Source organism: Staurois parvus, unplaced genomic scaffold (assembly GCF_062004578.1).
Source record: "Staurois parvus isolate SC_StPar_1 unplaced genomic scaffold, SC_StPar_1.0 ptg000237l, whole genome shotgun sequence".
Lineage (NCBI taxonomy): Eukaryota > Metazoa > Chordata > Amphibia > Anura > Ranidae > Staurois > Staurois parvus.
In genome coordinates this window covers 6,677,050-6,694,837 of record NW_028318033.1, presented here as the reverse complement: position 1 = coordinate 6,694,837, position 17,788 = coordinate 6,677,050, and the positions used below count along the sequence as shown (strand labels likewise).

Genomic DNA, 17,788 nt, shown 5'->3' with positions numbered 1-17,788 from the left:
ACAAAATGGAAACCAGCAGGAGTGTGAGGAGACCTGAAAGTGGCACATGGCAGAGTGTGGCGATGGAGACAGCAGCAATGGGAGGCCGTACAGGGACCCATGACACACTGTGGACCCAGCAGCAGCGTGACGAGGCGGTACGGGGGCCCATGGCAGATTTGGGGCCTGGCAGCACCTATGGGAGGCCTGTAATCTGCCAGCAACCTATGACAAAATGGAAACCAGCAGGAGTGTGAGGAGACCTGAAAGTGGCACATGGCAGAGTGTGGCGATGGAGACAGCAGCAATGGGAGGCGGTACAGGGACCCATGACACACTGTGGACCCAGCAGCAGCGTGACGAGGCGGTACGGGGGCCCATGGCAGATTTGGGGCATGGCAGAACCTATGGGAGGCCTGTAATCTGCCAGCAACCTATGACAAAATGGAAACCAGCAGGAGTGTGAGGAGACCTGAAAGTGGCACATGGCAGAGTGTGGCGATGGAGACAGCAGCAATGGGAGGCGGTACAGGGACCCATGACACACTGTGGACCCAGCAGCAGCGTGACGAGGCGGTACGGGGGCCCATGGCAGATTTGGGGTCTGGCAGCACCTATGGGAGGCCTGTAATCTGCTAGCAACCTATGACAAAATGGAAACCAGCAGGAGTGTGAGGAGACCTGAAAGTGGCACATGGCAGAGTGTGGCGATGGAGACAGCAGCAATGGGAGGCCGTACAGGGACCCATGACACACTGTGGACCCAGCAGCAGCATGACGAGGCGGTACGGGGGCCCATGGCAGATTTGGGGCCTGGCAGCACCTATGGGAGGCCTGTAATCTGCCAGCAACCTATGACAAAATGGAAACCAGCAGGAGTGTGAGGAGACCTGAAAGTGGCACATGGCAGAGTGTGGCGATGGAGACAGCAGCAATGGGAGGCCGTACAGGGACCCATGACACACTGTGGACCCAGCAGCAGCGTGACGAGGCGGTACGGGGGCCCATGGCAGATTTGGGGCCTGGCAGCACCTATGGGAGGCCTGTAATCTGCCAGCAACCTATGACAAAATGGAAACCAGCAGGAGTGTGAGGAGACCTGAAAGTGGCACATGGCAGAGTGTGGCGATGGAGACAGCAGCAATGGGAGGCCGTACAGGGACCCATGACACACTGTGGACCCAGCAGCAGCGTGACGAGGCGGTACGGGGGCCCATGGCAGATTTGGGGCCTGGCAGCACCTATGGGAGGCCTGTAATCTGCCAGCAACCTATGACAAAATGGAAACCAGCAGGAGTGTGAGGAGACCTGAAAGTGGCACATGGCAGAGTGTGGCGATGGAGACAGCAGCAATGGGAGGCCGTACAGGAACCCATAACACACTGTGGACCCAGCAGCAGTGTGACGAGGCGGTACGGGTGCCCATGGCAGATTTGGGGCCTGGCAGCACCTATGGGAGGCCTGTGATCTGCCAGCAACCTATGACAAAATGGAAACCAGCAGGAGTGTGAGGAGACCTTAAAGTGGCACATGGCAGAGTGTGGCGATGGAGACAGCAGCAATGGGAGGCCGTACAGGGACCCATGACACACTGTGGACCCAGCAGCAGCGTGACGAGGCGGTACGGGGGCCCATGGCAGATTTGGGGCCTGGCAGCACCTATGGGAGGCCTGTAATCTGCCAGCAACCTATGACAAAATGGAAACCAGCAGGAGTGTGAGGAGACCTGAAAGTGGCACATGGCAGAGTGTGGCGATGGAGACAGCAGCAATGGGAGGCCGTACAGGGACCCATGACACACTGTGGACCCAGCAGCAGCGTGACGAGGCGGTACGGGGGCCCATGGCAGATTTGGGGCCTGGCAGCACCTATGGGAGGCCTGTAATCTGCCAGCAACCTATGACAAAATGGAAACCAGCAGGAGTGTGAGGAGACCTGAAAGTGGCACATGGCAGAGTGTGGCGATGGAGACAGCAGCAATGGGAGGCCGTACAGGGACCCATGACACACTGTGGACCCAGCAGCAGCGTGACGAGGCGGTACGGGGGCCCATGGCAGATTTGGGGCCTGGCAGCACCTATGGGAGGCCTGTAATCTGCCAGCAACCTATGACAAAATGGAAACCAGCAGGAGTGTGAGGAGACCTGAAAGTGGCACATGGCAGAGTGTGGCGATGGAGACAGCAGCAATGGGAGGCCGTACAGGGACCCATGACACACTGTGGACCCAGCAGCAGCGTGACGAGGCGGTACGGGGGCCCATGGCAGATTTGGGGCCTGGCAGCACCTATGGGAGGCCTGTAATCTGCCAGCAACCTATGACAAAATGGAAACCAGCAGGAGTGTGAGGAGACCTGAAAGTGGCACATGGCAGAGTGTGGCGATGGAGACAGCAGCAATGGGAGGCCGTACAGGGACCCATAACACACTGTGGACCCTGCAGCAGTGTGACGAGGCGGTACGGGTGCCCATGGCAGATTTGGGGCCTGGCAGCACCTATGGGAGGCCTGTGATCTGCCAGCAACCTATGACAAAATGGAAACCAGCAGGAGTGTGAGGAGACCTGAAAGTGGCACATGGCAGAGTGTGGCGATGGAGACAGCAGCAATGGGAGGCCGTACAGGGACCCATGACACACTGTGGACCCAGCAGCAGCGTGACGAGGCGGTACGGGGGCCCATGGCAGATTTGGGGCCTGGCAGCACCTATGGGAGGCCTGTAATCTGCCAGCAACCTATGACAAAATGGAAACCAGCAGGAGTGTGAGGAGACCTGAAAGTGGCACATGGCAGAGTGTGGCGATGGAGACAGCAGCAATGGGAGGCCGTACAGGGACCCATGACACACTGTGGACCCAGCAGCAGCGTGACGAGGCGGTACGGGGGCCCATGGCAGATTTGGGGCCTGGCAGCACCTATGGGAGGCCTGTAATCTGCCAGCAACCTATGACAAAATGGAAACCAGCAGGAGTGTGAGGAGACCTGAAAGTGGCACATGGCAGAGTGTGGCGATGGAGACAGCAGCAATGGGAGGCCGTACAGGGACCCATAACACACTGTGGACCCTGCAGCAGTGTGACGAGGCGGTACGGGTGCCCATGGCAGATTTGGGGCCTGGCAGCACCTATGGGAGGCCTGTGATCTGCCAGCAACCTATGACAAAATGGAAACCAGCAGGAGTGTGAGGAGACCTGAAAGTGGCACATGGCAGAGTGTGGCGATGGAGACAGCAGCAATGGGAGGCCGTACAGGGACCCATGACACACTGTGGACCCAGCAGCAGCGTGACGAGGCGGTACGGGGGCCCATGGCAGATTTGGGGCCTGGCAGCACCTATGGGAGGCCTGTAATCTGCCAGCAACCTATGACAAAATGGAAACCAGCAGGAGTGTGAGGAGACCTGAAAGTGGCACATGGCAGAGTGTGGCGATGGAGACAGCAGCAATGGGAGGCCGTACAGGGACCCATGACACACTGAAGACCCAGCAGCAGCGTGACGAGGCGGTACGGGTGCCCATGGCAGATTTGGGGCCTGGCAGCACCTATGGGAGGCCTGTGATCTGCCAGCAACCTATGACAAAATGGAAACCAGCAGGAGTGTGAGGAGACCTGAAAGTGGCACATGGCAGAGTGTGGCGATGGAGACAGCAGCAATGGGAGGCCGTACAGGGACCCATGACACACTGTGGACCCAGCAGCAGCGTGACGAGGCGGTACGGGGGCCCATGGCAGATTTGGGGCCTGGCAGCACCTATGGGAGGCCTGTAATCTGCCAGCAACCTATGACAAAATGGAAACCAGCAGGAGTGTGAGGAGACCTGAAAGTGGCACATGGCAGAGTGTGGCGATGGAGACAGCAGCAATGGGAGGCGGTACAGGGACCCATGACACACTGTGGACCTAGCAGCAGCGTGACGAGGCGGTACGGGGGCCCATGGCAGATTTGGGGCCTGGCAGCAGCTATGGGAGGCCTGTAATCTGCCAGCATCCTATGACAAAAATGGAAACCACCAGCAGTGTGAGGAGACCTTAAAGTGGCACATTGCAGAGTGTGGCGATGGAGACAGCAGCAATGGTAGGCCGTAAAGGGACCCATGACACACTCTGGACCTGGCAGCAGCATGAGGAGGCGGTACGGGGGCCCATGACAGATTACGGGCCTGGCAGCAGCATGAGGAGTCGGTACGGGGGCCCATGACACACTCTGGACCTGGCAGCAGCATGAGGAGTCGGTACGGGGGCCCATGGCAGATTACGGGCCTGGCAGCACCTATGGGAGGCCCGTTATCTGCCAGCACCCTATGTCAAAAAATTGAACACACCAGCAGTGTGAGGAGACCTGAAAGTGGCACATGGCAGAGTGTGGCGATGGAGACAGCAGCAATGGGAGGCCGTACAGGGACCCATGACACACTTTGGACTTGGCAGCAGCATGAGGAGGCGGTATAGGGGCCCATGGCAGATTAGGGGCCTGGCAGCAGCTATGGGAGGCCCGTAATCTGCCAGCACCCTATGTCAAAAAATTTAACACACCAGCAGTGTGTGAGGAGACCTGAAAGTGGCACATGGCATGAGAGACTCTGGACCTGGCAGCAGCATGAGGAGGCGGTACAGGGGCCCATGGCAGATTAGGGGCCTGGCAGCAGCTATGGGAGGCCCGTAATCTGCCAGCACCCTATGTCAAAAAATTGAACACACCAGCAGTGTGTGAGGAGACCTGAAAGTGGCACATGGCATGAGAGACTCTGGACCTGGCAGCAGCATGAGGAGGCGGTACAGGGGCCCATGGCAGATTAGGGGCCTGGCAGCAGCTATGGGAGGCCCGTAATCTGCCAGCACCCTATGTCAAAAAATTGAACACACCAGCAGTGTGTGAGGAGACCTGAAAGTGGCACATGGCATGAGAGACTCTGGACCTGGCAGCAGCATGAGGAGGCGGTACAGGGGCCCATGGCAGATTAGGGGCCTGGCAGCAGCTATGGGAGGCCCGTAATCTTCCAGCACCCTATGTCAAAAAATTGAACACACCAGCAGTGTGTGAGGAGACCTGAAAGTGGCACATGGCATGAGAGACTCTGGACCTGGCAGCAGCATGAGGAGGCGGTACAGGGGCCCATGGCAGATTAGGGGCCTGGCAGCAGCTATGGGAGGCCCGTAATCTGCCAGCACCCTATGTCAAACAATTGAACACACCAGCAGTGTGTGAGGAGACCTGAAAGTGGCACATGGCATGAGAGACTCTGGACCTGGCAGCAGCATGAGGAGGCGGTACAGGGGCCCATGGCAGATTAGGGGCCTGGCAGCAGCTATGGGAGGCCCGTAATCTGCCAGCACCCTATGTCAAAAAATTGAACACACCAGCAGTGTGTGAGGAGACCTGAAAGTGGCACATGGCATGAGAGACTCTGGACCTGGCAGCAGCATGAGGAGGCGGTATAGGGGCCCATGGCAGATTAGGGGCCTGGCAGCAGCTATGGGAGGCCCGTAATCTGCCAACACCCTATGTCAAAAAATTGAACACACCAGCAGTGTGAGGAGACCTGAAAGTGGCACATGGCAGGGGCATGATTCCTGGCGGATTTAGTCAGTTGTGTCAGGAACTGGTGGTTTGAAATCCAGACTAATCCACGCCTGATTCATTTTCACAAACGTGAGTCTCTCCACACTTTGGGTGGACAGTCGTGTCCTCCGCGGAGTTACAATACCTCCTGCCGCACTAAACACGCGCTCCGATGCCACGCTACTGGCCGGGCATGACAGCCTTTCAAGGGCAAATTCAGCTAGTTGGGGCCAAAGGTCAAGTTTCGTTGCCCAGTAGTCAAGGGGATTGTCTACCTCGGTTGGCAGGGTGCTGTCCAAGTAGGCCCAAGCCTGTTGTTTGAGCTCCTGCTCCAGGTCCACCTGATGCTGCTGCTGCTGCGGCTGGTTAGTAGTTTCCTCACTGCGCTGGTGAAGAAAGCTAATCATCATCGACTGCAGACTGAGGCAGCCGCTGCTGGTGGAGCTGCCACTGCTCCTACCACCCCACCCCTCCCCTGCTGCCATGGCAGCGGAACGCGAGCGCACAGGGCCCACAGTGTCTGAGGATGAACGTTGGCGCAGAAAGGCAGAGACCAACTGACTACATAGGTGGTTTTTATAGTACGTTATTTTGGCCTCCCTCTCAGCAGGTGTGAAAAAGGCCACCATTTTGGAATGGTAGCGAGGGTCCAACAAGGTGGACAGCCAAAAGTCATCTCTCTGTCTGATGGTTATTATTCGGCTGTCGCTACGCAAGCAAGCGAGCATGCTATGGGCCATTTGTGCCAAGGAATGCGAGGGACTCCCTGCCTCCATCTCCACAGCATACTGCCACGGTACGTCTGGGTCCTCTGTCTCCTCCTCCTCCTCCTCTACCAGATGCTCCTGCTCCTCCACTCCTGTCCGCTGAGTGGAAAAACCACCCATTTCACTCAATAATTCCTGAGCACCAATGTCCTCCTCTACCTCCTCCTCTTCTTCCTGTCCTGCCCCCACAGGGGTCATGTGGCGTTGAGATCTGTGCGCCACGTCTACCGCACCCTGACAAGCCATTGTTAACAGCATTTGTTCCAGGACGTGCAACAGAGGAATGACGTCGTTCATCCCATAGTCCTGCCGACTCACGAATAGCGTGGCCTCCTCAAAGGGCCTGAGCAAGCGGCAGGTGTCACACATGAGCTGCCATCGAAGTTACACAGGGGAGTAACTTTATCCGTTTGTAACATCAGGAAATCGGTGATGGCCTTTCGCTGTTCGTAAAGGCGGTCTAACATGTGTAGGGTTGAATTCCACCTTGTTGCAACGTCGCAGATCAGGCGATGCTGTGCAATTCCGTTCTGCCGCTGCAGCTCAAGGAGGGTGTGCTTTGCGGTGTAGGAATGGCTGAAATGCATGCAAAGTTTACGTGACATTTTAAGGATGTCTTGCAGTGGGATGGGGGATTTTAGGAACCGCTTGACAACCAGATTGAACACGTGAGCCATGCATGGCGCATGGCACAACCTTCCTTGACGCAGAGTAGACACCATGTTCTTTCCGTTGTCGGTCAACATGGTTCCGATTTTCAGTTTGCGTGGAGACAGCCATCTGTCGATTTCTCTGTTCATTACACTCAGAAGTTCCTCCCCTGTGTGACTACGTTCGCCAAGGCATACCAGGTGCAGCACAGCGTGACACCATTGCGCCCTGCACATGTGATATGCCGGTCGGGTAATGGGACTTGGCACGGGGGTGGGGGCTGAGGACACGAAGGAAGAAGAGGTGGTAGAGGCGGACATCTTTTGTGGACCAAGGACGTGCAAACGTGGAGGCAAAAGCGGCGTGACCTGTCCAAGTTGCTGGTGCGGCTGTGCCGGCACCACGTTCACCCAGTGGGCCGTAAATGACATGTACTGTCCCTGACCGTAGTTACAGCTCCACACGTCGGCGCTGCCGTGCACTTTGGCAGAGACCGACATGCTCAAAGACTGGCCCACCATCTCTTCTACATGTGAATGCAGGGCTGGCACTGCCTTTTTGGCGAAGAAATGCCGGCTTGGCACTCTCCACCGTGGCGCGGCACAAGCCATCATTTCTCGGAAAGGTGCTGAGTCCACCACTTGGAAAGGGAGGGACTGCAGCACCAGCAACTTGGACAGGAGGACGTTCAGCTTTTGCACCGTCGGGTGCGTGCTTGCAAACTGTTGTCTCTTGGAAACGGATTCCAAAAAAGACTGCTGACGGAATCCGTGAAGAGGAGTAGCAGGAGAAGGAGCATGTGAACAAGCGGAACAACTCCCCTCAGCAGAGGTGTTGGAGCGTTGACTGGCTGATAGAGGGCGATTGACGTCGGGTGACGGAGCAAGTAACGGAGCGGGTGATGGAGCGGGGGCTGGGGCAGGCAGAACCGCCGTATCTTTATCACGGTTTTCCCAGGCCACCAAATGGCGACGCTGCATATGCTGACGCAACGCTGTAGTCCCAACATGGGCCCCCTGGTCACGCTTGACTTTCTGGCCACATAGTCGACATACGGCTACGTTTACTTCCTCGGGCGGCTTGACGAAAAATTGCCACACCGCCGAGTAGGAAACTTTGCCCCCGCTACTCCTCACTGGCTGACTGCTACTTCCTCCGTGCACACCGGCACCACTACTGGCCGTGGTGGTAGGCTGCAGTGGAGCTGGTGCTCTACTCCGTGGCCGTTTGCCTCCACTGACACTGCTGCGACCCTGCTGCCTCCTGGGCAACCCACCGACTGTTTTGCTCGCTGCCAAGCTGGCACCCTCTTCTCCTGATGATGCGGAAGAAATTGCCTGATGACGACGAGGCTGCCAAGTGCGATCAACCTCCTCATCATCAATTAGGGTCTCCGCCTCACTACTAGCCCCCTCGGCTGCGTCTGGGTCAGGAGACAGACCTGTCTCTAGACCGGCTACCGAGCCACTCTCCTCGCCAGTACTTCTTCGCCTGGCTGCTGAAGAGGCGGATGTCTCCCCCCGTTCCTGACCGCCCTCTGTTAGCTCTTCCTCACTGTACAGTGGGGCTGAGCCCACAGCATGCGATACTTCGCTTGGTGAGGGAACACCAAAGGACAGGGGCAGGTAGAGGACACGTGATTTCAGTGGGCTTGCTCCCGGGCCATGCCAACTACTGCTCGCTCCTAAAACATTGCCTCCTCTGCCACTCCTCTGCATGTTGTCTGACATACTCTTTAATTAAACGATTCTGTGTCCCTGAGTAACAATTCTGTGTCTGTCCCTGAGTAACAATTCTGTGTCCCTGAGTAACGTTTCTGTGGCCCTAAGTAACAGTTCTGTGGCCCTCAGTAACAATTCTGTGGCCCTCAGTAACAATTCTGTGTTCCTCAGTAACAATTCTGTGGCCCTCAGTAACAATTCTGTGTCCCTCAGTAACAATTCTGTGTCCCTCAGTAACAATTCTGTGTCCCTCAGTAACAATTCTGTGTCCCTCAGTAACAATTCTGTGGCCCTCAGTAACAATTCTGTGTCCCTCAGTAACAATTCTGTGTCCCTCAGTAACAATTCTATGTCCCTGAGTAACAATTCTGTGTCTGTCCCTGAGTAACAATTCTGTGTCTGTCCCTGAGTAACAATTCTGTGTCCCTAAGTAACGTTTCTGTGGCCCTAAGTAACATTTCTGTGGCCCTCAGTAACAAATCTGTGTCCCTCAGTAACAATTCTGTGTCTATCCCTGAGTAACAATTCTGTGTCCCTAAGTAACGTTTCTGTGGCCCTAAGTAACGATTCTGTGGCCCTAAGTAACGTTTCTGTAGCCCTAAGTAACGTTTTTGTGGCCCTAAGTAACGATTCTGTGGCCCTAAGTAACGTTTCTGTAGCCCTAAGTAACGTTTCTGTGGCCCTAAGTAACGTTTCTGTGGCCCTAAGTAACGTTTCTGTGGCCCTAAGTAACGGTTCTGTGTCCCTCAGTAACAATTCTGTATCCCTCAGTAACAATTCTGTGTCTGTCCCTGAGTAACAATTCTGTGTCCCTAAGTAACGTTTCTGTGGCCCTAAGTAACGGTTCTGTGGCCCTCAGTAACAATTCTGTGTCCCTCAGTAACAATTCTGTGGCCCTAAGTAACGTTTCTGTGGCCCTAAGTAACGTTTCTGTGGCCCTAAGTAACGGTTCTGTGGCCCTCAGTAACAATTTTGTGTCCCTCAATAACAATTCTGTGTCTGTCCCTAAGTAACAATTCTGTGGCCCTAAGTAACGTTTCTGTGGCCCTAAGTAACGTTTCTGTGGCCCTAAGTAACGATTCTGTGGCCCTCAGTAACAATTCTGTGTCTGTCCCTAAGTAACAATTCTGTGGCCCTAAGTAACGATTCTGTGGCCCTCAGTAACAAATCTGTGTCCCTCAGTAACAATTCTGTGTCTGTCCCTAAGTAACAATTCTGTGGCCCTAAGTAACGTTTCTGTGGCCCTAAGTAACGGTTCTGTGGCCCTCAGTAACAATTCTGTGTCCCTCAATAACAATTCTGTGTCTGTCCCTAAGTAACAATTCTGTGGCCCTAAGTAACGTTTCTGTGGCCCTAAGTAAAGGTTCTGTGGCCCTCAGTAACAATTCTGTGTCCCTCAATAACAATTCTGTGTCTGTCCCTAAGAAACAATTCTGTGGCCCTAAGTAACGATTCTGTGGCCCTAAGTAACGTTTCTGTGGCCCTAAGTAACAATTCTGTGTCCCTCAATAACAATTCTGTGTCTGTCCCTAAGTAACAATTCTGTGGCCCTAAGTAACGTTTCTGTGGCCCTAAGTAACGGTTCTGTGGCCCTCAGTAACAATTCTGTGTCCCTCAATAACAATTCTGTGTCTGTCCCTAAGTAACAATTCTGTGGCCCTAAGTAACGTTTCTGTGGCCCTAAGTAACGTTTCTGTGGCCCTAAGTAACGGTTCTGTGGCCCTCAGTAACAATTCTGTGTCTGTCTCTAAGTAACAATTCTGTGGCCCTAAGTAACGATTCTGTGGCCCTCAGTAACAAATCTGTGTCCCTCAGTAACAATTCTGTGTCTGTCCCTAAGTAACAATTCTGTGGCCCTAAGTAACGTTTCTGTGGCCCTAAGTAACGGTTCTGTGGCCCTCAGTAACAATTCTGTGTCCCTCAATAACAATTCTGTCTGTCCCTAAGTAACAATTCTGTGGCCCTAAGTAACGTTTCTGTGGCCCTAAGTAACGATTCTGTGGCCCTCAGTAACAATTCTGTGTCTGTCCCTAAGTTCTATGGCCCTAAGTAACGTTTCTGTGGCCCTAAGTAACGTTTCTGTGGCCCTAAGTAACGATTCTGTGGCCCTAACTAACGTTTCTCTGTCCCTAACTCTCTCCCTGAATACAGCCAGGTCTGCCTCTGTTGAATGACTGGAGGCAAATGGAGAATTCTAAAATGGCCGCCATTTATAGCTCGACCATTACACTATGCTGGCTGGCTGGCTGCTGATTGGCTAATGCGATCACATGTCATGAATGAATGCATTATGGGTCAGCGCGCCTTGTCTGCGCGCCTTCCCAGACATCCCCGCTCCGTCGCCGCACATGTCGCCGCCATTTTAGGAAAAATTTTGATTCGCGCATCCGAAGTCTGCTTATTTTCGGATTCGACGCGAATCGAAATTTTCCTAATATTCGAAACGAATTCCACTTCGCCTACTTCGATTCGCTCATCTCTAGTAGTGTCCCATAGAAAATGTTGATTCTGACAGGAAAGTAAAGGTTTTCTGACAAATCTGTTGGGGTGTACTCATTTGTGCTGAGCATTGTATAAGGGTAAGTGTTGATATCAGTTACATATATCAGTGTTTTTCAACCTTTTTTGTGCAAAGGCACACTTTTTTCATGAAAAAAATCACGAGGCACACCACCATTAGAAAATGTTAAAAAAATTTACCTCTGTGCCTATATTGACTATATATAAAGTAATTCTCTTGAATAGGAATCAAACACAAAGAAATTATTTTATAATTACTTTATTATGAAATAATAAAGTATTTTATAATTGGACCCGGGGGCCGGACCAAGAGTAGATGAATGATGTGTATGTGTCATCCATAGTAAGTATAGTAATATTCCCCCATAGTAAGCATAGTAATTAATCCCCCATATAGTAATTCATCCCCCATAGTAATTCATCCCCCATATAGTAATTCATCCCCCATAGTAATTCATCCCCCATAGTAATTCACCCCCCATATAGTAATTCATCCCCCATAGTAATTCATCCCCCATATAGTAATTCATCCCCCATAGTAATTCATCCCCCATATAGTAATTCATCCCCCATAGTAATTGATCCCCCATAGTAATTAATCCCCCATATAGTAATTCATCCCCCCATAGTAATTCATCCCCCATAGTAATTCATCCCCCATATAGTAATTCATCCCCCATAGTAATTAATCCCCCATAGTAATTAATCCCCCATATAGTAATTCATCCTGCATAGTAATTCATCCCCCATATAGTAATTCATCCCCCATAGTAATTCATCCCCCATATAGTAATTAATCCCCCATAGTAATTCATCCCCCATATAGTAATTCATCCCCCATAGTAATTCACCCCCCATATAGTAATTCATCCCCCCTATAGTAATTCATCCCCCATATAGTAATTCATCCCCCCTATAGTAATTAATCCCCCATATAGTAATTCATCCCCCATAGTAATTCATCCCCCATATAGTAATTCATCCCCCATAGTAATTCATCCCCAATAGTAATTCATCCCCCATATAGTAATTCATCCCTCATATAGTAATTCATCCCCCATAGTAATTCATCCCCCCTATAGTAATTAATTCCCCATATAGTAATTCATCCCCCATAGTAATTCATCCCCCATATAGTAATTCATCCCCCATAGTAATTCATCCCCCATATAGTAATTAATCCCCCATTGTAATTCATCCCCCATAGTAATTCATCCCCCATATAGTAATTAATCCCCCATAGTAATTCATCCCCCATACAGTAATTCATCCCCCATAGTAATTCATCCCCCATATAGTAATTCATCCCCCATAGTAATTCATCCCCCATATAGTAATTCATCCCCCATAGTAATTCATCCCCCATATAGTAATTCATCCTCCATAGTAATTCATCCCCCATATTAATTCATCCCCCATATTAAGTCCCCAAGCCCCCCCTGTGTCAATTCACTTACCTTTGCTCCGCGCGTTCCTCTCGCCGTCTTCCCGCGCCGTTCCGGTGTAGCATGAAAATCTGTCTCCTATGAGGATCTGTCCCCCTCGACGTATCTGCGCATGTGCCAGTTTCAGGCATTAGCAGCCGATCGGCGATCTCCGGCACATGCGCAGATACGTCGAGGGGGACAGATCATCCTGACAGTATCACGCTCCGCGGGCCGGATTAAAAGGTCTATGTTACGGATGAAATTGCAACTTTTCCCACGGCACACCAGACAATATCTCACGGCACACTAGTGTGCCGCGGCACAGTGGTTGAAAAACGCTGACTTATATTATAATATAAATGATGACAGAGCAAGTGTGGTAATCAATAATGAGTAATGTCTATGCTATTCAAAGTTACCCCTAAAATGCCTTAAGTGATAACCCATATAGACGGTGAACTGGTGTCACATTAAGTAAGCAAATATAAAGCCTTGGACAAAGTCATGTCTCGAAACGCGTTAGGGTGTGATCTAGCAGTGACGTCATCATGTACGCCGCCATCACGTGTCCAGACCACATGACCACAACCGCATCATCTATTGCAGGCTGGTGAGATGCCACTGTGTGTGTTGGAAGCAGTGTACTAAGCAATGCAGGCTGGAAAGGATATTTAATCATAAAAGGCTTTATATTTGCTTACTTAATGTGAGTGTGGTTTTAAGGGGGAATTTGTTGGAATAAAATTTGTTATTATTCTATGGAGAGTGTTTTCTATCTATTCACATGTGGCTCATGCTTACTATGATGGAGATTATTGAGATCATCTGATGAATGGGTATTAACGATATGCTGCTGATTTACCTCACATCCATTGCTATACAAAGATATGCTGGTGTTACACCAGTATCTGGTGAGTTTGCACTTTGATTGGGTGTTGAGCACTGGATCACTCACGTTGGTGGAGGATTGATAATTTTGTGAAAGAAAGATTCCATATCTTCATTGAAGGAAGATCATATAATATATATATGGACTTTATTTGATGGACTTTATGTAGGATCAGCCATTTGATATTCACTATATAATTTATTTATTTATATTCTCTGTGGCACACAATTTCAATTTATTTGGTGGTTGTTGTTCTTTTTAGAAATGTATTATTTTTTATTTATTTATTTATTTTAGTTGTAATTTGAGAGCACTATTATTGTGGTTTTTTCACACACACACACATATATATATATATTTTTTTTATTTTACTATTTCTATTGCTGTATAATAGCAGCTCCAATTGAATCAACTATTCTGATTACTATATTCATGATGCGCGATGATATGCTTTATACACTAATAACATTTAGTGGATATCAGCACTAATTTTATTATATATTTTATGTTATTTTTGTATAATAAAGCAAGTTGTTTTTATGCATTCAATGTGAAACCGTCTTTTTGGCACCTGAAAAGTCCCATAGTTCCATGTTTTCTGTTTTGCACATGGGAGTTGGCCGGTTGCGATCTACCCATCTAACGTGAACAGGTGATGGGCATATCACGACCACAATCCTGCTTTGCTGACCTGCACTAGGTGCTGCTCCTTCCCCCAGCCTCCTCTGAAGCGTTCATCTTTATGTCAGAGAGAGGGAGCCGGCACAGTTCAGGACAGAGAGTAGGAGCTGCCCAAGTTAACCGGTAGGTGATTGGTTCCTAGGATACAGGGTAGTCCTATCAACCAATCTCCAGCCTGTATTATGAAATGTTAACTCCGGCAGCTTCTTCCCTTCATCCAGAACTATGCTGCCTCCTCCTCTCTGCTGTGCTGCACACCTGTAGGTAGGAGCAGTGAAGGAGATTTCCCTTTGTGTGTGTGTAAGGGGGGGGATGTGATGTGAAGAAGGCAGAGGACACTACTATGGAGGGGGCACAGGACACTACTGTGGGGGAGAGGCAGAGCATACTACTGTGGGGGGGGGGGGGCACACTACTGTGATGAGAAGAGAAGCAGAGGACACTGCTATGGGGGAATCGGTCATTACTGTGTAGAAGGCACAGAACACCACTGTGGGGGGTACAGGATACTGGTTTGGGGGCTTACAACACTACTGTGGGGGACAGAGGACACTGCTTTGGGGGGAATAGGACACTACACTCGGGCACTCGGGGGGCACAGTGCACAGCTTTGGGGAGAAGAGAACACTACTGTTGGGGGCACAGGACACAGCTTTGGGGGGCACAGGACACTACTGTGGGGGGCACAGGACACTACTGTCAGAGGGGGGCAGAGAACACTAGTGTGTGGGGGGTATGATGAGAAAGGGGGCAGAGTACATCTCAGCTTCTCAAAGGTTTCCTACCGTTGCTTTACAGGATGTGGTGCCCTTTTTTGCCTACCCCCACCACCACCAGCATCTTTCTTTACTTTGCAAGAGAGGTTGTACATTGCAAGGAAATTTTCTCTAGAGCTTAATGAATGTGGTAAAAGTTCACTTTACAAAGAATATCTAATCACCTCCAAGGAAGGGATGATTGGATAATGGAAGTCAGCAGAGCTTCGCCTCACTCATTAAGCTTTGGGGAAAATTCCCTTTCAAAGTGAACAATCTGCCTTTAATAAATTATTATTTTTCTTTACTTTTTCTTCTTCAGATAACAGTGAAATGTGGATCACTCAAAGGAACAGAAAAATCACTTTAAAATCTGTATGTCTTCGAAGTAATCTGTCCCATCCATCCACCACAGTAGATCCATCTGTTGCTAAACAGCTCTTCATTGAAGAAAATCATAGGTTAATTTATTGTGAGGTGCCTAAAGTGGGCTGTTCCAACTGGAAGAGGATACTGTTCCTGCTAAAACTGAATCTGAGCATCAATGCAGAATACATTGAACATGAGGCTGTTCATGAAGACACATTTTTCAAGAAGCTTTCAGACTATTCTCCTGACCAGCAAAGAACAATCCTCGATACATACACCAAAGTGATGTTTACACGAGATCCATTGCAAAGAATTGTCTCAGCTTACAGAGACAAATTCCTTCATTATACTGGTTTTTATTATGGAACCAAAATTGCAAATATAATCAAGTCAAAGTTCAGAGGTCACATCAATTCAACGGAATCTGTATTCTTTCAGGAGTTTGTTAATTTCATTGTTGAACAGAAGCCTGAAACCCTTGATAAACATTGGAGACCTATGCACTATTTGTGTGATCCATGTAATATAGACTACAATGTACTGGGCAAATATGAAACATTCAAACAGGACTCAGACTATGTTCTGCAAGTTGTTGGTGCCCCATCCAATCTCAGGTACCCTGAAATTAAGAAGTACAACGAATCAAGGACAGACCCTAAAATAAGCGCTGGGTATTTTTCACAGCTACCTCTAAACTTATTACAACAAGTCTTGGAACTGTATAAACTTGATTTTATTCTGTTTGGATATACATAAATAGCTGCAAGAAAAATGCTTTTGTTAAAGAGAAGCTGTCATGTTGACTATTTAGGGTACATTGTAAAGGGTATTCTGGAATCCCCAATCAGCGCACCTTGCCAGCTTGCCATGGAGATTCTGCCTCTGTTGCAGCTGGCACTAAGTTACCAAGTGTTGGCTTGTGCTTGATGCTAAAGGGAGAAGTGACATCTCTCGCTTGGCCTTAGTGCTTCGAACTAGTGGTTGGCTGCTACCCTGAGCAATGTCACTGGGTATTGTCTGCTATCATGGAGGCAGGAGCTGCAAGGGAGTGCTAGCGAGATGAGTATGAGGGGTTCCGGGGACCCTTTACAAAGATGCTGTTACTTTACCCTTAATGGCCTTAATGCAACCACATCTAACGATTAGTAAGCTGCAATATATTACTTTCTTGGTTTTGAGTTTAATACTGCTTTAATTTTTTAAAAAATGACTGGAGTTCCTTTGTAATGGTCTATCATTTCAGTCACCCACACAGCAGTAAACAACATAGTGAAAAAGGAACTTATGACATTTCCAGGTATGTGAAAGGATGCAAGAATGTCTCCACTTTTATTTCTTTTGACCTTAAGGTAAATTATGTGTTTGTGATAGTATTTAAATTACTGTTATCTTAAGCTGATATGCAGGTTGACAGGTTTATTAAAGCCTATAAAATGACTCTGAACTCCAGTTCATCTATTCATGTATTTATTCTTAACTCAGAAAAATACCATAAAGTACCTTTTATTGCTCTTAGCCTCCTCCAAACCCCCTTTTTTTTTTCTTCAGGGATCCAACTTCCTTGTGGAAGGTGTATATGTTCGTTTACCATAGTTTCACTGTATGTAGTATTGTAGTCACCCTCTCTTGCTCACCCTTGAGATGAACTATGGACTATAGAATTTGTAGTGTGCAAAGAATAATGCACATGATCATAACTAATGTGCACTGCTCCTTCCAAATAACAGAATGGACAGGGAAAAGGAGAGGTTCAGGAACTCACAGTGGATGTTACAAGAAGGGAGAAAAATACATCAAGAAACAATTTATGAAAAATAGATAACAAAGCCATTAATGTATGTGCATCCCATAGGTTAGTTAGATATAATATAACCAGGGGCGGACTGACAACTCATGGGGCCCCCGGGCAATAGGGGATCATGGGGTCCCTGTGTCCTTGCCCAAACTCAAAAAAGCCTATGAAAAAGGTACCAGGGGCATCTCATGGGGCCCCCTACTGATCCTGGGCCCTCGGGCAGTGCCCGAGTTTCCAAATGGTCAGTCTGCCCCTGAGTATAGCCTCAGGTATTTCAGGCCACTGGAATGGAAATGTCTTTAACAAGGCAATACTGCTGGTTTAGAATCAGGGATATTGAAATCATCTCAGATGTGTTCACCTGTGGTAACAACCGTCAATGGTGGGATTGCTATCCGAGTGAAAACTGCGTTTGGAATAGGAACTGAGATGTATTTTCCTTAGAGAGACACATGTGGCAATAAAAATCTGGCAAAGATTTGAACTATTTTGTAACTTTATTAAAGTGGTTGTAAAAGCTCAAGGTTTTTTTACCTTCATGCATTCTATGCACGTAGGTAAAAAACCTTCTGTGTGCAGCAGCCCCCCCCCCCCCTAAAACTTACCTGAGCCCCATCGCGATCCAGCGATGTGCATGAGAGCCTCGGCTCTCTGGGGACTCTCCCTCCTCATTGGC

At 49.6% G+C, this 17,788-nt stretch overlaps 1 protein-coding gene across 1 annotated transcript in view; it reads left to right on the top strand.

The window, feature by feature from the left end:
- Positions 1–16,832, top strand: part of LOC149460041 (carbohydrate sulfotransferase 9-like) — a 48,898-nt gene extending 32,066 nt beyond the window's left edge. Inside the window, exon 3 of the mRNA XM_089680273.1 lies at positions 15,271–16,832. Coding sequence (XP_089536399.1) covers positions 15,271–16,073 — 803 coding nt within the window. The 3' untranslated portion in view covers positions 16,074–16,832. The remainder of the gene's footprint in view (positions 1–15,270) is intronic.
- Positions 16,833–17,788: the final 956 nt, after the last annotated feature.